Source organism: Triturus cristatus, chromosome 3_1, assembly GCF_964204655.1.
Source record: "Triturus cristatus chromosome 3_1, aTriCri1.1, whole genome shotgun sequence".
NCBI classification, from domain to species: Eukaryota; Metazoa; Chordata; class Amphibia; order Caudata; family Salamandridae; genus Triturus; species Triturus cristatus.
Genome location: NC_140583.1, coordinates 757580905 through 757606898, shown reverse-complemented (window position 1 = coordinate 757606898; position 25994 = coordinate 757580905). Strand labels below are relative to the sequence as shown.

The window sequence follows — 25994 nt, the reverse complement described above, 5'->3', positions numbered from 1 at the left end:
GGGATTCAAAGTGATCCCCATGTCCCTCTGGTGCCTCCAACCCAAAAGATTATCACCTCTCTTAGCTACATACACCTTCCCCACAGTTTCCCTGTCCTTATACTGAATTTTCCTGACCACGTATCCCAAAACATCTATCCTGACACCCCCATAGCCCACAGGGTTAATGTCAGGAGGGAATAACTCAACCTTATCTAGACCAAAAACCGCATCCCAATTGGCATCACCAACCATCGTGTAGGGTGAACCAGAGTCAGCCAAAACGGGAAATTGTTGACCACCAATCAATACTTCCCACACGGGCATGTCTAAATCATCACCATCCACCAGTCCATTCTCCTTGACACTACATACAAACTTCTTCTCCTCTTCAACGTAACGCACAACCTGATTACCTTTATACTGGCAAACTCTGGCATAATGGCCCTTTTTGCCACACTTATTACAAATTACAGACCTTGCAAAACAGTTGGAACTACTGGGAAGATGCCTGTCACTACCACACCTAAAACACTTAAAACCAGGTCTGATATTCTTGAACCCACTCTGTTCAGAGTTAGAAGTCTTGTAATTAGAGGTAGATTGTTCAGAGTCTTGAAACTTTTTATCCTTGTCACCTACACTTCCCTTGAACCCCACCTTACCTTCCTTAGAATCATCTTTCTTCAAATCATATTTTTTTATTTCATGAATTGCCTTTTCATCAACTGAAGCATCATTACTTTTCTCTGGTCTCATCTCTCGCACCCATATATTAGTGTTCTCCATACCCTCAACTATAGCCAAGGTTTCTTTAAGATCAGGATTCTTGGCAAGAAGATTTTGCTGCACCTTCACATCGTTCGTACATCTCACAACTTGATCTCTGATCAAGGAGTCAGTCAGTTGCTCAAACTCGCAAGTGTGAGCTAACGTCTTCAAAGCAGCCACATAACTGGTAATTCTCTCGTGCTTACCCTGAACCCTGCTAAAAAACTTATGACGTTCCAAAACCACATTAATCTTAGATCCAAAGTGTCTCTCAAGCATCATGATAGACATATCATAAATATTCTCAGGCTCACCTTCCCCACGCCCAAGAACAATCTCATCCAATCCATCATACAAATGTCTGCCCTCAACCCCCAAATTATGTAACAAGGTGGCTTGCTTGCGTACAGCTGAACATTTTTCTCCCCCAATAGCTAACAAATACGAATCAAACAAAGGCTTCCATCTCTTCCACGGTAAGATGGGGTCACCCGACTCTGACAGAAACTGTGGAGGTTGCGACATACCAGTAGCCATGGTGTGACAATAGTTACTTAATAGCACAAAAATCTAAATCTAAACTTACAGTTAAGCTAACAAATGCACAACAATAATGTCCCACAAAAGATAATGAATGACTAATGAATCACTGACCCACAGCCACAAGAAAACAGTACTTCAGTAAGGAATGTTGATCACGGAGAGAATATGAAGAAATGCCTCTTAAGACTCCATACGAAGAAATGTACCTGTCAAATAAAGAACAGTACCTCCGCAAGTAACGTTGATCACGAAGAAACATGAAGAAATGTACACCTCAGGAGCTAAATAAAGAAATACAAAAAAAATGATGATGGTGCGCGCATCACCACGCATGTGCTGAGCAGGAACAAGAATCCCTCAATGAAACGAAGGTGTGCGCGTCACCGCGCATGTGCTGAACAACAAGAAGGCTCTTCTGACGAAATGGAGGTGTGCGCGTCACCGCGCATGTGCAGGGAAAGATTCAGCCATCAGCGAGAAAGATTCAGCCTTCAGCGAGAAATCTGCGCAGACTCACTCCCCAACACACATGTGTGCTTAACACGAAACAGTGGTGTGCGCATCACCGCGCATGCACAAGAGCATTATTCCACAGCGCGCATGTCTGACAGATCAGCTCCGAGCTATTGTTCCCAGTGCGCATGCGCCAGCTCCAAATCTCCGTGTAACTCAAAAAAACGCTCCTTGACACGCAGGAACTCCGCCTCACAGCCCTAAGCCCGACGTCACCGTCACCTCCACCTCAGTAACATCGTACAGATGAAATCACAAGGAATCTCCACGCCAGGGATCAAGCGGCCAACGGTAGTTCACGTCGTCAAGGCAACAGGTAGGCTACAACCGGAGTACAGCCATTGTGAAACCTTCATTTTCTGAGATAAATAGGCAATGTTAGTTCTTCTTGAAAACGGAGTAGAAACAGCAGGTTTCTCAGCAAGGATCGTCAATTTTTTTTTTTAAAGTAATCTCCATTTCGCACGTCCGGGTTCGATGGGGAAACCGGTGGTCCTGACACCTGTCCCCACACAGGTTCAGCTCGTCGCCAGTGTAAAGAAGACGAAAGAGGCGTGATAGTCTTCTTGTAGATTTAATCAGATTCCAACAAATAGGACCACCGATACAAGAGTGGCACAGCATCCAACAGTCACAGCTTCAACTGCCCAAGCTCCCACCCTTCCAGAACCTCCCCACACAGTTCCACTCCATGGCGCCCGGAATGTACACATACATTCCAGACACAAGAGGGGAAAGCAAAGTAGGACCAGAAGGAAAAGGAGAAAGGAGATGTCGTAACCCACAACAGACAACCTTCTAATTTTCCTTATAGTGTGCAACCACTGAACTGAAAAATCGAATCACACACTGGTACATAATACAGTTGGGTGAAGCCAAAATTGAAGCACTCCTTTTTCTTTTTCAATGGTGGCAATGACAATGCGGAAACCTATGTTACACTAGTACCACGGCAGTGGATGATGCAGATCAGGTCTATGATACACTGACAGAGCTGCGCTTGGTTCGAGGGCTCGAACAGTATATGGTATTTGTGTTAGAAGCATTGGGAGAGTGCTTGCACTGCCACTCATACGACCTCATAGCGCCATGAAAAATCTGGTTGCCTTTCCAATTTGATTGCAATATTTACAACACACACTGGCTCAGCTTGTAATGACATGTTACCAGAAAAGTGTTTAGGCCATTCCAGTGTTAGGTGGCAGTAGCAGATTTAATTTGCAGTGGGCATATGCTCTACATAGGTGGATCACACTGAATTTATAAAACGGCCTGATGCATCTTAGAGATCAGTAGACATTTCCCATTGCCCAGCAGTTAGTTATCAAGGCATGGAATAAAACGGTGCTCTAATATCTATATCTACGGCGCATCTATGGGATATTGTACATCAGAATCTATCAGAATTTCTGTCAAATGTGAGATGTTGCAGGTCAAGTTTGAAGTGCCTGGTGGAGCCATGTGGGTGTCCAGTACTGAAATGGCAGAGGGTGAATCAGGAGAAGATGTGGTCCTCGTACTGGAATTACAGAGTAGAAGGTTGCAGGTCAGGATTGAAAAAGACTTTTATTCTTAGAGGAAGGTTTATTTACTGTGGTCTGAGCATTCAGCAGAGCGTATAATGATCACACAAATGAAGAGGACCATGGCGGATAGACTTTCTCCCATCTTATGGAGACCAGCTACTTTCATTATTGATTTACTTCTACTCATAGTCAGCATACCACCAGCTGGATGCTGATCCTGGCTTCACCTCCAGCCAATTTCCAGAGCCATCTTAATACTGCTGCTGGCTGCAGTTTACTTTAGTTAAATTACCGTCTTGGCTACTACTTCAGTTTCATCAAGGGTCACGTTTCATTCTGTCTCGAGCTTCAATGTCTTTCCTCCCCTTACCTCAGTCTCCAGTTCCTTCCTGGCTGCCACTGGCTCATCTGGAGTATGGTTCAAATCTTTCTTATTTCAGTCTTTATTTCACTCCTGCATATAATTGTCTTTCGTCTTCAGCACCATCCTTCTTTCTCTAGTACCATCTTGTCTCGCCGCCCAAGACCTGTCTCTGGCAGCAGTCCCATGTTGTCCTGGCGGATCCATTGCCAGCATGTCTCTTGCTCCTTAAATCCTTTGTTCAGTCCCCTTGTCTTCAGCTTCATTTTCAGCTGGCCTCAGGCTCTGCCCTTTTTAGGCCGAGTCTAGTTGCAGCGCCCGTGCGCTGCTCGCTCTGCGAGGCATGCTGTTATAGAGTATGCAGTGGAAGCCCCACCCACTCTCCGCCCATATTTGTCATTGGCTGTTTCACTGTACTGCTTAAATGCTGGCTTCCGATTCGTAAAAATGCTTGTTAGTTCCTCCTTGGTACCGCCTTGTCTGCATTTGTTACCGCCCATAACGACGGGACCTTTTACTTGGATTGTTACACGGTCTGCATTACAAGTGGGTGAGCACTATTTTATTTATTTACACTGGGGACAATGGCAGTGGCTTTTTTATGTATTTGCATGCTGGGCGCGGCGCCCGCATTAGGCACACCGCTCTCAGTTTTTCTTTTTCCTTTAATACTGAGCGCAGTGCCTGCTTCAGGGACACCGCGCTCGGTTGTATTTTTTTTTACTTTAATACTGAGCGTGGCGCCCGCTTCAGGGACACTGTGTTCAGTTTCATTTTTTTTAAACTTTAATACGGAGCACGGTGTCCCAAAAGGGTGCACCACACTCTCTTTCTTTCTTAACTTTCATAATAAGCGCAGCACCCGCTTCTGGGATGATGCGCTGTACCAGGAGCTGCTTTGGTTTCTTCACTGCCCATTGTAAATGAAAATGCCTTTTAGTTAGGTTTTGGTTTTTAAAGCATAAATAAAACGCATTGTCATTTACAATGCAAATAGCTTAAACTCGTGTAAATGCGGGACTTTTTGCATTGCAAATGCTTGTTCCAATTGATGACCGTCTAAAGGGAAGGTTCATTAATCCTTAGTGGCTTAAACTCAAGCCTCAACACATTGACACAGCTGCACCCTAGAGGCCTGGGAGATTTCAGAAGACAAACTGGAATGGAAGGAGGAGACTGAGGACCAGCAGGGATGTGGGCTTTGCAGCAGTGATAAAAAAAAGCCCCACCAAGGCCCCACATCAAAACAGAAAATAAAAGCTTCTATCCTGATTGTGGTTTGCGGTACCTGTGAATTTAGCTCCATGTACATTAGCTTAACAGAGCCTAGGTTAAGAAAACCGCCCAGATCCCCAGATCCAAGCATCTAAGTAAGCGACTGTACTCTTGGCTTGTTCTTCGTATCCATCCTACCAGAGGTCTTTGGAATCCCATTACCGAAAACATGGGAAAGGTGCAATGTGCCGTCCCGGGAAGCTCCCCCTCAGTTCTCAATTATCTGCTGAAGGTCTGGGGGCAGCCCCCACAGACTCAGGGGGTCCTTTTATGTTCTGCTGCTCCTCCTCTGTAATGGCTCAGTGCTTACATGGTCTTTGGCTCGCATTCTCCAGCGCGCGCTACGAGTTAACCCTACACCCAATCCCTCGCCGGTTCCTCCAGCCTAGTTTGAGGGGTCAATCGCCACGAACCCCAATGTGCAATGGCGCAAGACGGCAGAAAATGAGAGTCGAATCCCATGTGGAAGGGCTCCGAATTCACTGCCAGTTTTGCCCTTTAAAATGTCTGACCCAGAGAAGGAGGTGGAATTAGTTCTTTAATGGATTGCTCGTGTCCGAACAATTGGTTCTGTTCTCGGGAGGGGTGCAGGCTCGCTTTTTTCTTCCATTTGTAAGTGTATGAAGGTCTTCATTAAAAAGTCCTAAGACGGCCTGCTGCAGGAAAGCAAACCCTGCCCTAAAAAGGTGCGGGGTACAATCAAGACGTAGCAACAGTGAAAAGAATGCTCCGTGGGCTGTACCATTGCTGCTCCATGAAGCGTCCACGGCTCCCTCGGCCGGCTCCATCTCCAAGCAGCAGCGGTGAGACGAGGATCTGTAGAGCACGACTCAGGGGCCCCCTGGAGTCGACGACGGCAGAGCAGAACCCATTGATCGCTCTCGTAAACACATTACGGAGAAGGGTAAGTCGCAGGGGTTTGATTCATTGCCACATTAAGAACACGCTTCAGCTCTCGCCCAGATATCCACAGCACGCGCAGCCCCCGCAAGCCAAACATGATTTGTGAAATTAACATTTGGCGGGCATGCCCGTGCCAGCGCAGCTGCCGTCAGTCATTAGCATCCCAAAATATCGTGTTGATGTTTTATTCACACGAGAGTGCTAAGCGGAAGCCACGTTGCGTGGGAGGAGAAGGCAGGAGGCACGCTGAATGGCCACGAGGGAGAAGACGAACGGGCCCTGGCGGATGCGGGCAAAGATCGTGGGTGGTGCTCAGCACAGGTGTGGTGGAAGAAGGTGGTAGCCACGCGCCCTATGGGGAAAAAAGGAGGGAAACTCACTGAATGGCCATGGAAGAAGGCGGAGTAGTGAGGAGATGAGGCACATGCTAAGCGGAAGTGGGAGGAGAAGCAGGAGAATGTGCTGCAAGCCAAGATAGGGAGCACTCTGACGGCCTATGGAATTGGGGAAAGAAAGGAGATACGTTGGACCCAGACCCCATAGCGAGATATGAACTATTTATAAATGAGACCACCAAACCAAACAGCATTTGGAAAGTGCAACACAGTCACCCCTAGGGGTATTTGGGTGCTGTGTCTCCACGAAGAGCCATGTCTTGAGTCTCCTTCGGAAGTCTGCCAGCGACGGAGAGGTCGTTCCAGGTCTTAGCAGCAATGTAGGAGAGGAAGCGACCACTGCTGCGATGGATGCGGGGTGTGTGCGCGAGGGCAAGTGAGGAGTAGCACAGGTGTCTAGGGTTGGCTGAAGTTCAGTTGCTGGTTGAGGTAGGCAGGTCATAGCTCGTGGAGGGCTTTGTAGACGTGCGTGAGGATCTTGAACTGGCATCTCTTCTACATGAGGAGCCAGTGGAGGTCTCTCTGGTGGTGGGCAATACGGGTTCGTTCAGGGAGGTCCAGGATGAGTCTGGTTGTAGTGTTCTGTATGGTTTGTAGTCTTCTGTGGAGCTGGGTGGGGATGCCGGCGTAGAGGGCATTGCCGTAGTCGAGGCGGCTGGTGACGAGGGCCTGAGTGGCTGTCTTTCTAGTGTTGGTAGGGATATATCTGAAGATTCTGTGGAGCATGCGAAGTGTGTGAAAGCAGGAGGAGGCACCTGCATTGACGTTTCGTTTCATGGTCAGTTGGCTGTCGAGGATGAGGCAGAGGTTGCGTGCATGGTTGGTTGGTGTGGGTCAGAGTTCTGCAGGCCACCATCTGTGGTCCCATTCGGAGGTGTTCTTCCTGAAGCTAAGTACCCCAGCTTTGTCAGAGTTGAGCTAGAGGCAGATGTTTCTCATCCATTTGTTGACGTTGATCATGGCTTTGCAGAGGGGTCCTCGGTGAGCGAGAGGATCAATTGAGTGTAGTCTTCATAGAATATTATATTGAGATGAAGAGAGGAAGGCATGTGTGTGCTGTGCAGAGCATGAAGGCAGGACATACGCTGCGAAGGCACAGGAGTAGGAGGCTCGCCTCCCTCTGATAGAGGCTAGCAGACGTGAGGTGTATTGTGTGGATTCTGGGAGAAAGTAGGTGGGGAAAGGTGCATTGTGTGCATGCTCTAGAAGTGAGGTTGACTATGACAGAAGAAAAGGAAGGGCAGTGGGCAGGAGAAGGCAACACAAGGACTACTCAGGTGAGGTGGCAGAAGGCAGCAAGGGCATGGATTATTGTCTGAATTCAGAAGAAACTCAGATATTGAGTCACTCAGGGTTGGAAAGGCTTGGATAGTTTAGAAGGCAGGGCAGTGGCGACACTGGACCACACAATACAGGTTCACTTGACATCCTCACTTTGGGTCATCACAAGGACATCTGGGGTTTTAGTGGGAGAGTCATTTTTAAAGCGCCCCTTTAAGATGGCAAACACACCTAGGGTCATTTATTTCATGTGGTTCTCTGCTACACATTAGTTTGCACCCGTTCATCTGTCCTTTCACCTTTGTTGTTTTCTCACTTTCCATCAGTTATCCTTATCTGACGGGAGCTTGTAACAGCACCTTCAGTCAATATAACGGGTAAGCCTTGTTCTAGCAGTTTTGGTAGCCTGTTGGTCCCACTGTTATAACATAATCGGAACTATTTAATTCTATATACCTTATAGCTGGTCCTAAATCCTTTAAAGCCCCGGACGTTCCCTGGTAGAAGTCCTCACAAAGCTCCACTAAATTAGATTAATCCACCTAGAGGATGAATCCAGTCCTGGATTTCTCTTACCCTCTTTTCCATGTTTTCACCCAAGTTCCACCAACAGGTTTTTCGTTTATCAGATACCTCAGTGCAGATTTAGGAACATCAGGGATTCTCAGAGAGTCTGACTACAAGAAACCAGACAATTATGATTTGAACATTTCTTGACTCATTTCGAAAGCATACTGCTTTGTTTCTGAAAACAATTTATGTCAGAAATCAATGCATTCGATGGTTGCATAGGGCTTTGGCAAAACAGGTGGCAATTACAGGCATGCCCAAGGACAAAATATAGGCCCTGCAACAAAATAAAAGTGACTCCATTTAGCAAACCAGCTAGCTAAGAAAGTGTTCCACATTTGCAAATAAGGCCAGTTTTCCAGTTGTAAAGAAAAGTTGAATGTGTATTTTGGATGAAAGCATGCATTTACGCTTTCTACAGGAAATGCTTGTGGTATATATGGGAAATTAAGAGTAAAATTGGGCCAACCTGGCCAAAAAGACGGCCTACAAACTGCTAAAACAAGCACGGGCAAAGCCAAAAGGTCTTGCCTAAACAAGAGTTATTGGCATTGTCAATGTGTTTTAGCCATCTTGTTCACCAGCGTGGCTGCTGTTCAGCATGGCTAAAAGTTAGTGGCATAGAGGATAGTGGCGTGGAGTGTCATAGAGTAAAATGGTGATGGGTAGAGTACCTTGTTGTAGAGTTTAGTGGCAGAGAATGTTGTGTATTGGAGTGGCATGGTGGTGTGGAGTTGCTTAGAGTGTCATACACTGGAGTGGCACAGAGTAGAGTGGACTGGTGTAGAGTGCATTAGTAAAGAATGTTGCAGAGTATAGTGGTGTAGGGTGCAGTGGCATTGAATTCAGTGGCGTACAATACTGCATTGTAGATCACAGTGGCGTAAATTAGAGTGGTGAATAGTGGAAAGCAGTGGTTCAGAGTGAAGTGGCGCAGAATAAAGTAGAGTGAAGTGGTGCAGAATGCAGTGGCATAGAGTGCAATGGCTTAGAGAAGAGTAGCATAGAGTGGTGCAGAGTGTAGTGGCTTAGAGTTGAGGGATGCAAATGGCAGGGGCGCAGAGTCGAGTGGCATAGAGTGCAGTGGCGTAAAGTGGTGTAGAGTAGCATAGAGTGGTGCAGAGTAGAGTATAGCACAGTAGAGTGCACTGGCATAAAATGAAGTAGTGTAGAGTGAAGCATTTCAGAGTAGAGTGGCATGGAGTTCAGTGATGTAGAATGCAGTGTTGCAGAGTAGAGTGCAGTGGTGTAGAGTTGAGAAGAGTGGCAAAGAGAGCAGTGGCGTAGAGTGAAGTGGCGTGGAGTGCAGTTCTGTAGAGTGCACTGGCATAGGGTGCAGAAGTTAGGAGTAGAGTGGCATCGAGTGGAGTGAGGCAGAGTGGTGTAGAGTGCAGAGGCGTAGATTAGATTGTTTCAGAGTAGAGTGAAGTGGTGTAGAGTGAAGTGGTGCAGGGTAGAGTGCAGTTGCATAGAGTGTAGTGGTGTAGAGCAGTGGCATAGAGTGCAGTGGTGCAGAGTAGATTAAAGTGGTGCATAGTGGATTGGCGCAGAGTGCATTGGCATAGAGTTGAGTGTGACAGAGTAAAGTACATTGATGTAGAGTGTATTGGCATAGAGTGCAGTGGAATAAATAAATTGCACAGTGACATAGAGTACAGTGGCATAAAGTGGAATTGTGCAGAGTACATTGGTGTGGCCTACACTCACTGGAGTGGTGTAGAGTGTAGTGGAAAAGAGTGCAGTAGTTTAAAGTAGAATGGTGAAGAATGCAAGAGTAGAGTGGTACAGGGTAGAGTAGAGAGGCGTAGAGTGCACTAGAGTAGTGCAGAATGTAGTGGTGTGGAGTATGTGAGTGATGCAGAGTAAAGTGCAGTGGTGTGGAGTGGTGAGAAGTAGAGTTGAGTGGAGCATTCATGGTGTGGTAGCACACTGCCATTACAGATAACACATATTAAATTGAAATGACCATTACATTTGCACAGACATACAGTTTTACTAATAAAACTGTACAGTGTACAGATGAAAATGTCTGGAAATTGCATCATCACCTAGAGTAATGATTTGTTTTGATCATATTAAAGTATTTGTTTCCAACACACTTCAGAAAAAACAAAAAATGTGCCTCATTTGTGTTTCTAATTCTAATATATTCTGAAATACTTACACGGTTCATTTAAATGTTGTCATGTACTAGAAAAATTCTCTTTCCTACCCCTAGTGTCCAACAAGATTCTCACTTAAATCGTCTCACTTTGAGATCAGATAAAGAAAAGTAAACATGCATCCTCAGAAGACAGTTTCTTCCATTTGACCTCAGTCTTTAAATGCACAGCAAATGTGACGAGATAAGAACATGTTTTATAGGCCTGTTTACAGGAAGGGAGTTTTCTGAAGGATATTGTAAATATGTTTTGGGCAAGGGAAGGTACAAACTCAAGCCTAAAACAAATAAAGCCAGCAAATGGAAAGCAAGAATACGTTAGTTACAAACTGTTGGAAAAATGAGGCAGTATCTGTGAGGCCTGCACAAATAACATGACTACATTTGTCCTTCACTGGGAACCAAACACCCAATTGTAGCGCCTGACTCTCAGAGAGTAGCGTTGCAGAGCAGTCTGAGGCTTACTCAAGGGAGGTGGTGTGGGCTAGTAATCGCCATTTGCAGGTGCGCAGGAATAACACTCAATAATTGATTGTCCAGTCTGTACTTTGCTTTATACAAGTAAGAGTACATTTATTAAACACACACAATACTCAATACTATGAACCAATTTTCAAATATACTTAAGCTGTTGGAATTACTTTGTGACATTGCATAACATCACCACCCCTCCCGCAGGGGGGGGTGGGGTCTAGTACCACCACTCCCTTGTATGCACATCATCTTGCCACCAATGCAGTTAGTTGAACATAACCTGAAGCAAGGGCCCTGCACTCTGGCACCATCCCAGTGGCGACCCACCGCATAATCTCAACAAGCATTTAAAATAGGTAACCCTGCCATGGTTACACATAACTCTGACTGAGCATTTCCTACTGACCATGAAGTATACACCTCTACATCTTCAGGGCTAGCAGTCTGGGTTCTTCACCTAAGCGCAACAGCAAGAATACATGTTTAAGCATCACTTTAGATTGACTGTACTCATCACATTTGTGGATCATTAGAATGCATTGCAATTACAGCCCCTAAAGGCATTACAGATGAAATCACAGGATTAGGCATATACAGCCAGACACCCTAGCAGGAATGTCCGGCAACATAACCCCACTCTGACTATGACATGACCCTACACAGGTACTTCACATTACACAAATGCCCTTCAGTCCCTCTAATTGAAATAACCCTAGTAAATGCAGTTCTGGTGCAATTACACCTCTTCAACTCCAGGGGATGTCTTTCTCCAGACATCCCCAACTCAGCCCTTCACTCCTTGATGCACTTCTCCATACACCCCCAGCTGTAGAACAAATGTTCCAGCCCAAGAAGTGTTGCAATACTGGATGAGCCCTTGAGGGGTTGTTTCTTTTAGGTCCCCATGAGACTTAGGGAAGGACTTCCATTTTGCGGGCTGGGGGAAACTGCGCCTCTCCAACAGCTCCCCCTGCCCCTTGTCACACATGTGGTGGTGACCCCGTTCTCCTGGGGCCACCACAAGCCAAAAAAACGCTGTTTGACCTTGCAGGCCGGTCCTGGCCTGCAAGGCATTATGGGAACTTTTGCATTTTTGAACAGCTGCTCCCCAGCTGCTCGGGGAGAGCAGCGATGTGGGTCTCCGGCCACTTTGGCTTTCCGTTGAAGGGTCCGGTCCCACCCAGACCCCCAGGTAAGTGATATGGCTCGGGGAGCCCACCCCCAACCGGTCTGCCCGTTTTCGGGGCCCGGTCCCACCCAGGCCCCTCGCACCTCTTCTTTGCACTTGCAGGGTCCCGGTCCCACCCGGGAACCCTGCCTGCTTCCATCGCTGGAGGGCAGCTCGGGGAGCCCACCCCTGGCTGCCCCGCCGGCTCACCGCCCAGCCAGCACCTTTGCGTGCTGCCGCGGGAGCCGGCAACGTAGCTCTGACCTGCCCGCTTTGGCAGGCAGATGCGCAGGACTTTGCCGGTTCTTCCGGCCCTGGCTGTACTTCGAGGGGAGTGCAATTCTTCACAGGGAGCGCACCGGCACACCCCGGCTTAATCTTTGGCAGGGGCCAGGGTGGGCTCCTGGCACCCCGCGGGGACACATCCTTCACGGGGAGCGCAATGGCGCTCCCCGCCTTTACTTCTGTTGGGGGCAGCCCCCGGGACCTGACCCACCCCGGGGGCACATCATGGACCGGCGACGGAGCCCCACGCACTTCATCGTTGGTCCTTCCAGAGGTCAAAGGTCGCCTACTTTCTGGGGGGCATATCTCGGCCCCCAGGGGTCCGATCTTTATGATCTTGGCCTCTTCTTGCTCCTGGTGGCGCTCCCCAGCCACTGGGTCTCTTTCGCCCTCTGGGTCACACGGAGGGGGGATTCAGGAGGGAGCTGTCTTCACTGGCTCCCTGCGCCAGCCTTTCACCTGGCTCTCCTCCTGGGCCTCTCTTCTCCCTGCGCAGGGGCCCCTGCTTCTGCGCATTGGTCCTGGTCTCTTCTCCTGGCGCTGTTTAGGATCCTGGGACAGTCAGGGGTTTCTTCCTTCCAACTTCCCATTGCGCCAGGTTCCAGCACCCTCTGCCTCAGCAGACCACACCCCAGAGAGAGCTTCTCATCCTGTGCAAGTTCTTTTGAGAAGTTGGGGAGGGGGCTGGCAGGAAGTCTCTGCCCTATCACACAGCGACACATCACTTCTCTGCTCCTGCTCCCTCCTTCCTGCCCAGGCCTCTGGGTTTGTCCAAGATGGCGTTGTCCAGGGTCTCCTGCCACAAGGTCTCTGAGAGCCCCTTCCCCCCAGGCGACCTTCCCTCCAGAGCGGCCTGGTGCCTGCCTGGATGAATCTGTAGCTCCACCCATCTTCTCTGCTTGGAGTGGAGGCCCTCGCCCTTTGAATGCTTGGTGTGCTGGGATGGGCCTCTGAGGCCATGGCTTGGAGATGAAGGTCATTAATTCAGCCTGGCAGGGTGAGCCCCCAGGCAGGCCCTGGTGATGAGCTGACTCAGAGAAATATAACATTTCTGGATGACCCAAAATCAGTACAAATATGACTTGAGACTCTGCAGAATACTTTATCTCACATAGGTTACAGTGGACTTTGGTGCGTGTCTGGAATTTGTAGGCCCTAGGAAAGTAAAACTAGCCCATGTGCTCCCTATCCCCATAAGGAACTAATGGAATAACCACTGTAAAGCACACTGACTTTCCCTGGCATGTTTCTTCCCAGTGTAGAGAGCCTATTCTATGTCACCACCCAATTCTGCATATGTCCTGCCACACCATTCACTTTGTATCTGCTCTGGGGCTGCACACTCCAGGAATCTCCCCTGCGCAGCCCGCACACGTGTGCACACGCATGTACACGTGTCTGCATGTAACTAGCCTGGTGCCCCTTCTTCCTGCGGCTATGCAGAGGCCTGGTCAAGCCAGGGGGACACCAGTAAAATCCCCATGCAATCTCTTTCATTGTGAGTTCACTGTGGGTGAGTCCCAACTTATGAGGCTCCCCCACAGTAAAAGCTCAACAATTAGGTGCTCAAAAAGCAAAAAATCTGGGCGGCCCATAGTGTCAGACCACCTTCTAACACAAACCACAAAGTCAATGTCAAGCAACGGGTGGAATGCATTCCTAGGTCAACTTTCTGAATTTCCCCAAGATGTCCTTAGCAAACCAGACAGCTGTGCTGTCTGTTAGGCGGCAACCTAAAAATGACCCACACACTGACCTGTCAGACTAGCCCTTCGGGCACTGCCTGATTGCCACATAGGCCAGTCTGACCCTGGGCATGCCATAGATGGGTGAAATGCATCCATGGAGGTTTTCAGTTTAACGTGTGCACTAATTAATCCACCCCTGATTAAGACTACAAATTATAGTAATGTGCTTCCACTGAAAACCGCTCATCTTTTTGACTATGTTCTTTCTCCTTAGGAATTTGAACATATCTTATATTTCTTTCTCTCCATCCTTACCTACATTCTGTTCTTAAAATTCTACATGTACAATGTCTGATTAAAAGTGTATGGACAAAAGGATAGAGCTCTGGAAAGCAGCTCCCTATTCTCTGCTTTTTCCTGCAAATTTCGACACTTTTTCTATGGTCTACCAGGACCAAACTCCAAGCACTCCTCATAAATATCCTAGCTGCTTCCAAGTAGCTAAAACTAGTCTTCCCTGAGAAGAGAGAGAGAGGGAGAGACATTCATTGATCTCTAACTGGATGGTTGTGTTTGAGTGATTGTGTGCTTGCTAACAACCTATTATGTATGGAGGGTACAGTAATGCTTAATTTGTAAAAAAACAAAAGTGTCAGGGCTCACATCATGACGGCACTACGGCTTGCACCACACATTGCCCCTGCCATGCTGCCATGATACTAACAACACAACTACTAACCATCACACTCCTACAAGTGTGATAATTTGAACTATTTCAGGCCCTCAAAGCTGTAAGAATGACTTGGGCAGCAGGTAATAGTCCTTTTTGATGTATATTGAATTAATAATTACTTGTTGTTGTGGTCAGCTCTAAATTAGCCAGACAGCACCACTTTGTGGCAGACTGTCACAAGCGCCGGTATTGAAAATTAAGTGCTGGTGCCAAGTACCAGAAACCACCAACTCAAATCATGTCTCTATAGACAGATGCATCTCTGGACGAGCACTTTTTTGGAAATTCTAGAAAGAACTAGACAGGTGCAAACACAAATAACACGGACACTATCTGCCACCAGATACACAGCAGCATCCTCCACATGCAAACCACCCTCCGCCAGTCCTCAAATCAGTTGATGCACCCCGAAAGAGAAGTACCTACAAATATTTTTTATTTTCGTAGACGTCGTGGAGCTTCAAGACGTGAGGGTGTTCAATGAGTTTTAGGATGGCAATTTCCCGCTCTACCTGCAACACAAAACAACAGCACATTACAACAATTAAAGATAGGTCTTGGAGAAATTTGAATTAAGAAATCGAAATTTGCAAAATTCCTGAATTTTGTGTAACATGAAATCCATGAAATTTTACCTGAGCACATATCTTCTGTTAAAAAATCTATTGAGATACCACAAGAGACTGGTTTGAGTATACTCCGTCTCACTTAGAGACATTTTCTACTTGAATCAGTCTCCTAACGGTCTCATGTGGAAATATTTAGCGCAACACATGCATGGGATTTCATGAAATTTGGCTAGAAAAAATACATGCTATTTCCCACTGCCCTACAATCCGTCTAAAGCAGGAATGGGGATGGAGAAGAGTTCCTGGGTACCAAAAGAGTGCTTTAACACATGGGGATTCCAGGTGTCTACGACTGCTGAAATACTCAGGGTAACAAATGCCAGCTCCATGGCACACCAAACTGAAACACAGTGTCAAAGGTCAACCCTTCAGCTTGAAACCTTTAGGAAACATTGAGAGGTTGAGAGTGCCAAAAAAGATTTTCCGATCAATTTAGGTGCACATGGAAAGAACAGTATTAAATCAGGACTAACATTACCACTGAGCTTTCCACCCTGATTTAACATCATGCTGGAAAAAATGGGGCCTAGTCGTAGTACAGTTACTACATGGATTCCACATTTTTACAGTCAGTAGGGCTACCAGCCCTTTTCTGGTTTTACCATGCTTTGATGCGATTTTAAAGAGTCAGTTACTTCCTCACATAGGGTCTTACAGCTCACCCTAAACCCTACACAATGGAAATATTTGCAATTAATGAGATGACACACAGATTTACATATTTTTGGGATGGGTTAACAGGGTTTTTACAGGCAGACAAAAGATGCTGAGTCATTATGAATCAAACACTGATCAAACTCAAATGAAAATAAACAGAAACAAATGTACTGTTCTCTCGAAAAACAATACTAAAAGCCAGGAAGTGTGCACATTGTTGGGCCCTGCCCGTGGTTACTGATGACCAGACATGAGACAGATTGAGACAGCGAATTCATTGCAGATTTTCACACAAAATCTTCACAAAGTTATCTGAACCTCTCAGAGCTACAGAGTCACAACGTTCTTCTCGTCACCTCCAGACTTCAGAAGGTTGCAACATCTAGTGGTCAAGCGATACCGAAGGATCCCATGGCACAAGAAGCAGACAGTTAGCATAAAACCTAAAGCTAACTTGTAGAGCATGGAATGTAATAGAAATTTACAATATCAAACCACAGTTCAGGACGGGAGTAGATTGGATATTGAGCATAGAATCAGACAGTTCCACAACTCATTTGAAACCCCCGAAGATCTTTCCAAATCAACTCATTTTAATCTGTGGCAGCAAATAAATAATTGTTAATGCTCGTCACATAAGACCCTCTGCTTCATTGCATTATAATTTGGATCCAAAGGCCAGAGCGTGGGTAGCACCGCCATAATCCCTTGGCCAGGGACCAGTTTGGAACTATTATTTGCGTTCTGGATTTCTGGGCTGCTATGTTTGGTTGAAATCAGCAGGTTTGTGGACCTCTATTGCAACACTCTCTCAGCTGTCTTTCCAAAGCAAAGAAACACCATGTTTATTAGGAAAGAAGAAGCTGGTCCACCTGTGACTGTAGTTCAACTCTAACAAGAACAAGAAAGCAGCAATGAGAGAGCGAACCTGCAGGACCCGCCATACTGTATTTGTGAGCTTGGAGAGAGACTGCAGCCTGTCAAAGTCTGAGGAAGCTAGACTTTGAGCCAGACAGAGACATATTTCTCAAATCTCTTACACTTCCGCAGTCCCCTTTGCATGATTTACTCAACTTAGGGAGGTATGCTAGCTCTTATACTTTCTGGTGCACTCATGCTGCACTTTGGCAAATACAGTAGTAGGACCATGATGGGACAGTAGCAGCTGTACTGGACTCTCCAAGTGTTTGCTGAAACATTTCCAGATGGTGTAGAATGCTGCTACACAGCGGTCTACGTGTGCATGTAAGTAGGACTCTGCCAGCGCTCATTTATGCTCCCTCCACTTCCCTCCCACATCTTCAATGATCACTTTCAGGGCTCCTTTTCCTTCAATCTGTTTATAGGAGATCCCTCTCCTTTTTTTTTTAACAACAAACCACTTTGCTGTGTGCTAAGATACTGCCCCTGCCATGTTCTACTGCTTGAGATACCATGATTTGGTAGGAAGTAGCACTGAGTATGACCTTAGGAGAAAATTCTGATCCCTTCACAGACAGACGTTCATAAAGGGATCATAAATCAGGGTCATGTGATAATTACCACATAGGGTAATATGCCCAGCACCCCACATATTGAATCATAAATATTGACAGGCCAGTTCTGCTGAAATATGTTGAGGGGTGGATTAATGAAAAAGAGACAAAGCGCGGAGGAACGTCTGTGGTAAAAACTTCATACACAAGTGATGCCAGATTTCTAAGTCCAAATCTTGGAACAGGAGTTATTTATCACACATGGAAAATACCTCACTGAAGGGTATTGGCAAATAGCACCTCCATCTTGACATACTTGGAACCAGACCCATTGACTAGAAGCAAGGGTTTTCAGAAAGGAGGTTCCCTCTGCCTGGAACAGTCTCCCTTGCCCGCTTTGTTCAACTTCTGATCATCTATACTTTAGGAGACAACTAAAGACCTGGGAGTACTTTGACTGTTGTCCTTAAAATGTCTCTCCCACTGCAGTTTCACCCTCAATGCCATGATTCCTTTAGGGCAGTTGTTCTTAACCTGTGGTCCAGGGACCCCTGAAGGTCCGCAAGGTCAAAAAGGGGTGGGGGGGGGGTCCAAAACAATTTTGCAAAATTATATAATATTAAAATTAACAAATTAAAATGAATAAAGTATATGAAAATAAGGAAGCAATATTACAAATGTGAAAACTTTTTCTATATAACTGTGAATTTACCTAAATATGTCAGTATTTGCGCTTTTGTATGATGTATGCCTGTTTTGGTATGTTTGTGTATTGTTTTGAGGTGCTAATCATAAAAACTGCTTTCGCTGGGTGTTCCCAGCCTCCAATAATAACTCCTTGGGGGTACCAGGTCTCCAGTAATAATTAAGTGGGGCCCACAAAAGTCAAAAACACTGCCTTAGAGGTGTATAGTGATTTACAAAAGGTAGTTAAAGAGCAGGAAACAATGCAGGTTTCCCAGAGGCTTTTACTTGGTGACCAGTGCCCACCTACCAGGATGTGTCACACTGCAGCAGATGTAGAGATTCACAGAGACCAATCACTGCACCGCATGGTCGCAGAACTGTTCGTGATGCCTTGTGTATGAAGATGACAGGTGTTTGCCACTACTGCCCCCTCCCCCCATCCGACGTCTATCTGTTCATTTCCAAAAGATCACACTACAGAAAAGCATGAATGGTCCAATCTACACACTACATTACAGTGACGCGTTGAGTATGTGCAATTCACAGCTAACTGACGCAGTGACGACCGCTCATGTTGTGTCCTCAAATTTACTGGCAGAATTCCTACAGTTATTAGACATGCCATGACGTCATGCGTAGCACATTTCATTAAACTGGCAATGGCAGCTCACGGTTCTTGGCCACTGCAGCTTTTCCAATTCAGACATTTATTAGCGAAGAAAGTAAAATGTTGATGAATGTAACTCCTGTCGCTCCATTTCCTGCTATCTTCACAGAAACGCCACCGGTGGACTTCACCTTCTCTTATTTCGAAAGAGGAGGCTTTCATAGACGGCATCATTCCAATTATTTGTTTAGTTTTATGGAGTGTGTACTGCGGCACGACCACTTTGTATTTCAAAGCATTTATTGTACTGATGGCAAGAACTGATTAAAGGTAAATAAGGTTTATAGGTTAAAACGTGAAACAATTACGCTGCGTCATGGCGTCGCGCCGGTGCGCTCGCGCTGGTGGCGCCAGTGGTGCTTCTCGCGCACTGGGCAGCAAGCAGGCTCCACAATGTGCCACCACCCCTCCGGTGCAGGAGAGCCCACCTACCGCCCTGGCATCGGTTTCCGCAGACAGGCCCTGAGCGGAGGATCGTCGCATCAGAAGAGCACGCCAGGCGATGTGTTTACCCGTCAACACTTAAGTGGCCTGTCAGCTATCTGTCATGACAGTTTATTGTAACTTTTAACTCAGATATCAAAAACTAGATGCGCTGTTTCCCTTCACATCCGCAAAAGCACTTAGTTCCCCCCGAGCACCATTTCCCTTTCAGATGCCGTGTTGAATGGTTTTCGACATATTTAAGTGGTGTGCAAATATTGCAACTCCGTTGCATCAAGACACAGCGTGTGCTTGGTTAGAGGGACGGGTCTTCTTCACCTCAGGGACCTGCGGTGGGAGAGAAGGCGGGGGAGACAGGCAATCTGCGTCACCAATGACAGACACGGCGAGAGGCTGAGCTAGAGAGACAGGACTTCTCCAACTACAGTGACAGGCACATGGGGGCTTGTGGAGGAGATGGACAGGGCCTCACCTCCAGGGACGAGTTCTGGCGGAGCAGGAGGGGAAGACTGACAGGTCTGCGTCTTCAGTGGCAGACAATGGGAAAGGGCAAGGAGAATGACAGGGCCTCACCTTCACCACCAGGCAGAGGGTGGGGATATGAAAGAGAGAGATATGGTTTCACCTACAGCGACAGGCACAGGCTGAGGTGTGGTGGTGACGCACAGCTGTTCATCTACGGTGGCATGCACATGGTGAGGGTGTGGAAGTGAGCGACAGGGTTTTACCTACAGCGACAGGCACAGGGTGAGGGAAAGGGTTTCACCTAGAGTGACAGACACAGGGTGAGGATATGGAGGTGAGGGACAGGGTTCACCTGCAGTGACAGGAACAGGATGAGGGTACAGAAGTGAAGGGCAGGGTTCCACCGCAGTGACGGGCACAGAGGGAGGGTATGGATGAGAAAGGGTTTCACCTGCATTGACAGGCACAGAGAGAAGGCATGCTGGTGAGGGACAGGGTTTCACCTGCAGTAAAAACCACTGGGTATGGGGATGAAGGGCATGTGTTCTCCCACAGTGACAGTCACAGGGTGAGGGTATGGATGTGAGGGATAGAGTTTACCAGCATGGACAAGCATAGGGTGAGGGTGAAGAGTTGAAGGACAGGGCTTCACCTGCAGTGAAAAGCAAAGGGTAAGGTGATCGAGGTGAGGGGCAAGTGTTCTCCCACAGTGACAGGCACAGGATGAGGGTTTGAAGGTGAGGGACAGGGTTTCACCTTCAGTGACAGGCACAGGGTTGAGGGTATGGATGTGAGGGGTAGGTTTTACCTGCTGTGACAAGCACAGGGTGTGTGTGTGTGTGGAAGAGAAGGACACAGCTGCACCTGCAGTGACAGGCAGAGAAGAAGAAGAACAAACCTTCAGGGACTTGGGAAAGGATCAGGGGAGGGTCTGACCTTCTACTTCCCTAGACAGCATCAACTGGCTCACACCCACGAATACAGACGCTGAACACCCGCTCACCCAATGGGAACCACTCACCATACAAGACACTATCTCCATCATGAAATCTATGCACTCTGGGGCATGCCCAAACCAAGCCCCCACCACCCCTTCAACCGCAGAAACAAGATAATCAGTGAGGAGCTCAGGAAGGCCCTGAACACATCCATCACTGTGGCCTTCTTCCCTGAGGACTGAAAACACACTTAAGTGAGGCCCCTCCTGAAAAAAACACCAGCTGACCCTGCTGATCCGAAGAACTACCAGTCTATCTCACCACTTCCATACCTAGCAAGAGTCCTTGAGAAAGCAATCAACCAGCAACTCACCCTACACCTAGAAGACCACAACCTCCTGGACCCATCACAATCCAGATTTTGAACTAACCACAGCACCGAGACAGCACTGATCGTAGGCACCAATGATATCAGTGCCCTCCTGAGCTGCAAGGAAAGAGCAGTCCTCTTGGACTAATCCACCGCATTTGACTCAGTTTCCCCCACATCCTGATCAACAGACAGCACAACATCAGAATCCAAGGAAACACCCTCAAATGGATGGCCTCATACATCATGAGCACTTCCCAAAAGATCCGACTCCGGCCATTCACCTCAGAGCCAAAGAAGACCATCTGCGAGGTCGCCCGGGGTTCATTCCTCAGCGTGACCCTCTTCAACACCTATACGACCCCCCCGGCTGACACCGTCAGATCACATGAACTAAGCATCATTTTCTACACTGATAACACACAGCTTATCCTTTTACTGTCCAAAGACCCCTCCACCACAAAAGCTAACTTCCACAGAGGATTCATGAATGTTGTGGACTGGATGAAGGACAACTTTCCTAAACTCAACTCAGAAAATATGGAAGTCCTCATCTTTGGGAACAGCAGCTCACTGTAGAATGACTAATGGTGTCACACGGAGCTCAGCACACCCCCAGACAACGCCGGCAACCTCGACATAATCCTGGACAATTAGCTATCCATGAGTAAACAAGTCAACACAGTCTCCTCCACCTGCTTCCACCCACTTTGCATGCTCCGCAAGATCTTCAGGTAGCTCCGGTAAACACCAGAACCGTCATGCAGGCCCTCATCGCCAGCACACTGGACTATGGAAACACACTCTACGTAGTAATCACTGCACACCTCCTGAAGAGACTCCAAACAATACAGAACTCAGCAGCAAGACTCACACTTAACCTCGTCAGAAAGGCCCACATCACATTCCACCTCAAGAAACTACATTGGCTCCTAATCCAGAAGAGATGCCAGTTCAAGATGCGGACCCACGCCTAAAAGGCCCTGCACAACAAAGGACCAGAATACAGCAACAATCGTCTGAACTTCCACCAACCATCCAGATACCTCCATTTAGCCTTCCTTTCCATTACAGACACCCCACTGGTCCATTGAGCCAACAGCGGAGGATTCTCCGTCTTACACCTGGCAGCCAAGGCTTGGAACAACCTCCCCCAGCCCTCAGGACAGCAACGTCATTCCAACAATTCAGAAGAGATCTAAAGACCTGGTTGTTTGAATAAACAACCTCCATACAGCAACAAACGCTCCAGTGCCTTGAGACCCTCACTGGTGATTTGCAGCATTCTACAAATGATTGATTGGTTGATTACGGGTCAGGAGGCCATGGAAGGAGAGTGACAGAGTGAGGCTTTTGAGGAGAGAGCTGGCTCATCATCTCCAGTTGGAAGCAATGGGAACAGATTTAGAAAGAGAGTCTGGACTTCTCAACCTTGGTCAGGTAGCTGCATTGGATGCCACATGACAGAAAACGAGAAAGGAAGCCCTTAGCTCTCAAAGAATAGATTAAAGCTGGAGCTGGTTCTTCCCAACCCTAGTGCCTAAGTTCCCCAGCTTCTAAGAGGACATGTCACATTGTCTGCATAGCTAGCACTGCAGGCTGACCTAGCATCCCACACTCAGACAACCCGATGGGCTCACTGCAACGCAATGCGGGTGGGAGAGCTTGTACTGTGGAAACCATTTCAGACTGGGTCTCGCATCTAAGACAATCAGGCTGCACTAACTTCTATCCAGAAAATTTCAAATCAGCTGGATTCTACCACTTAGGGTGGCAAATTAAACGTGTACTTCTCCTGTCTTGAAAATAGGCCTAACCAACTTCTGGAACGTATCAGGGCTATTCCCAGAGATATATAAAGTTCTGATATTGCTTTATGGCTACTTTAGGGTGCCTGAATGTCCTTCTCTGCAAGTGCTAACTGTAGATCAAGGGAAGTTAGATTCTAACCAGAGGGTTTGGCTCATAACTATTGTTGTTGAAAAGTCTTAGTAGAAGTCCTAGTTGAATACTTCTCTGCCTAGGATCCTCCTGAAGGGTAACTCATCCCTGATTTCAGCGTTTTCTAGAGTCTAGAGTCTTGAGCTCCCAGCGATCTGGTTCTCTGTTTTCACAACAATCCCAAAGAGAGGAGGAGAAAAGCGGCATGACAACTCAAATATGTCTCTGCTGCAGATGTTCATCATAAAGAGCTAATGTACAGCTCCTACCTTCCTATTGACTGTGAGAAATCCAGTCCAGTTGTATATGTCGCAGCCGCACCACTTTATCATTTTTACCCTGGAAAGATCCAGCCGTTCAAGTTTTCACCTAGAACACGTCTGTCCTAGAGATCCCCCCTCTTAGCAGCTATACGTGCTTGCCAACAGAGCTCTAGCATTTGGCTGAGCCATCATTATAATCTCAAGGTATCACTCCCCCAGAATTGTTTTTGGCAGTCTATCAACTATGGTTTGGGGGCACAGGCTTTTTACTGTACCCTTGACAGTGAGGTCTTATTCCCAACCTAAAGAGTGTCGTAAGGGTGTGTTAATAACGTAATAACACCCCTAAACAAGGAGCACACACTTTCAGTCCAGTGGCTCCTCATTACAGAGTCACACCAGTAGGTGTAACAATCTTTCGCCCTTAAGACCTGTTTAGGTTGTTCAGATGTCAGGGGTGGAGGAAAACATATTCCTTCCAGCCATTCAAATTCTCCCAGTTTACAAGGGACAGAATCTGCAAAACCGTTATCTCTTCTAAAAAATGTTAAAGAAGTGCCTTGATGACTGCAAGATGAATCCCTATCCACGTCACCAGAACATCTGAAATACTGAAAAGCTAGATGCTGAAAGTCTGCATGGGACTGAGGAATGCTTCCTGGCTATCTGAGCTCTGTGCTGGCCATTTCTCTACAGCTGGAATGAGGTCCTGTTCATTGGCCTTGACTGAAGGAGTCTCTCTACCACAAGGGCTTTTCTATGAGTTTTGGGAATTAACCCAGTGAACGGTGAATCTCAGGCATATCCATAGGTCTCCTAACTGCCTCAAGACCCACCCAACAAATATGTTTATGGAAGCAGATCCAGCCACGCCCAACTGGAGAACTAACCGTACGTGAAACATAGTTACAGGCCAGCTTCCTTGAGAAGAAAACCTGTCTGTTGGGTGTATTTATTCTCTATCAACGAATTTTTATACTCCTACAGATCGCTCCCACGGGTCTTTCCACACTGCGTTTGTATGGTGTGGTACTGATCAGGAACCACAGTCCCCTACCTATGTGATGCAAGAGCATATAAGGACAATTCTGAACCATTTTTAACCTCTCCTTGGCTTAGCCCTGAGATCCAGCAACCAGCAGAATTTGGACAAGGATCATTTCCAAGGCCCTAGAGCAATATAAGGTCCACGGCCCATCCACCACGGAACCAGAATTAGCCAAGTGACAGATGGAAAGAAAAACTCTACTGTAAACGGTAGCTCCAGAAAAATCAGTCGGTGAAGTTTATCAGTGTCCTTAATCCCTGTTCACAAAGTGGGAGTGGCACAATCCATGCTCAGATCACCAGAAAACTGTCAGCGTGACTAGAAGGTCTGGTGGAGTTCAATACAGTGACTCACTAACACACCGTATTCCCCAGACCCTGACCTCAAGTCCTAAGAACTCCAGACACAAGGAAAAACCAAACACAACTGATGGCTTTATTTTTTTATTTTTCACCATTACTTTAAATACAAGAGGATTTCATTAGGGTGAACATTAAACAGCAACATATGAGCTGGGAGCAAAGTAACAACTTCATAATTATTATATATTTAAAAAAAACAGCATTTAGGAATGAATAAATACTAAGACAATTCTTTCTCATGCAATCCGGTAACATACTCGAGCCTTATGGTACATTTAATTACCATCCTTACATCTTTCAAGAGGGGTCCATATGTTTTCTCCTTTCCTTCTTACTTTTGGCCCTTTTTTTCATATGCCCCTATTTCTAAGGTATAGGTGGCTAATAATCTACCCAACCATTGCTGGAATCCAGGTGCCGGGGGATCCAACCAAGATGCGGCAAAACATATTCTGACCACTGCCATGGCTATGAAGAGAAAAGGACGAGAGTCCTCCAACACATCATTATAGCGGAGTCCTAGCAGTATGCGTTGGTGGTTGATGGTTTTCAATGCATCAGCCTGATGTGTTTCTTGTTAAGCACAAACCGTATCTGTGAACTTAGGGGGGCACTGGGACATCACCTGATTTTGTTCTAAAAACTCACCCTGATCAAAAACAAATCTTAGACATGTTCAGAAAACTATTTTTAATCTATCAATGTTGATTTATTTAGCTACATGGTAATTAAAAAAACAAATGCACCTCTTCTACCCTAAATATCACTGCAGAAGTCATAGGAACTGTAGTCCTTCATTTGCGCCACACTTCATCTCTCTATTGTAACATGGACCCACTCACTGCCTGTTCACCCCCTAGTAGCAGCTACTGGTAGTGATATGTGAGGCCTAGGGCAGGGATTCTGAACCTAAGGGCCTCCAAAATTTTGTTAACTCGCCCCATCAATGAACAAAGACGTATTTAACGGATAGCAAGCGCCATCTTCACTACACTACATTGTAACAAACCTGTCCCTCACAAGGCATATGCCTTAGGGAATTCAGATTTTTCCTGGTATTTCTAGCTCAAAACTGTTACACAATCCAAAATGTTTATTAGAGATGAATTCTTTTTAAAGGTCACACATCTGAACATTGCGACAATCTGTGTTGCGGTGCATATCTACTGACCATCACACCACCTCGAATGAGTAAGCCTTGTCTCCTCCACTTCAGATACCACAGAAAATGAAGGGGTTCTCAGGTAACCACTTAAATGCTAGGGAACAGCACTTAGGCTAGGAGGAAGAACGGGTGGTGTTTCTCCTTACACCCCTGGGATGCTGACGCAAAAATTGACTGTCCATGTCTTACTGAATAGAATGAAACATATATTTTCTGAAAAGAAATCCTTTACCATGAATGTAGCATTTTGTAACCAA

The 25994-nt window shown here is 46.7% G+C and overlaps 1 protein-coding gene across 7 annotated transcripts in view; it reads right to left on the bottom strand.

Annotated features, from left to right (window-relative positions):
• The window catches only part of BRSK2 (BR serine/threonine kinase 2), a 672447-nt gene that overhangs the window by 280968 nt on the left and 365485 nt on the right, over positions 1–25994 (bottom strand). For all 7 annotated transcript variants that reach the window (XM_085644912.1, XM_085644916.1, XM_085644913.1 and 4 more), the window contains exon 3: positions 15053–15138. In XM_085644912.1, coding sequence (XP_085501038.1) covers positions 15053–15138 — 86 coding nt within the window. The remainder of the gene's footprint in view (positions 1–15052; positions 15139–25994) is intronic.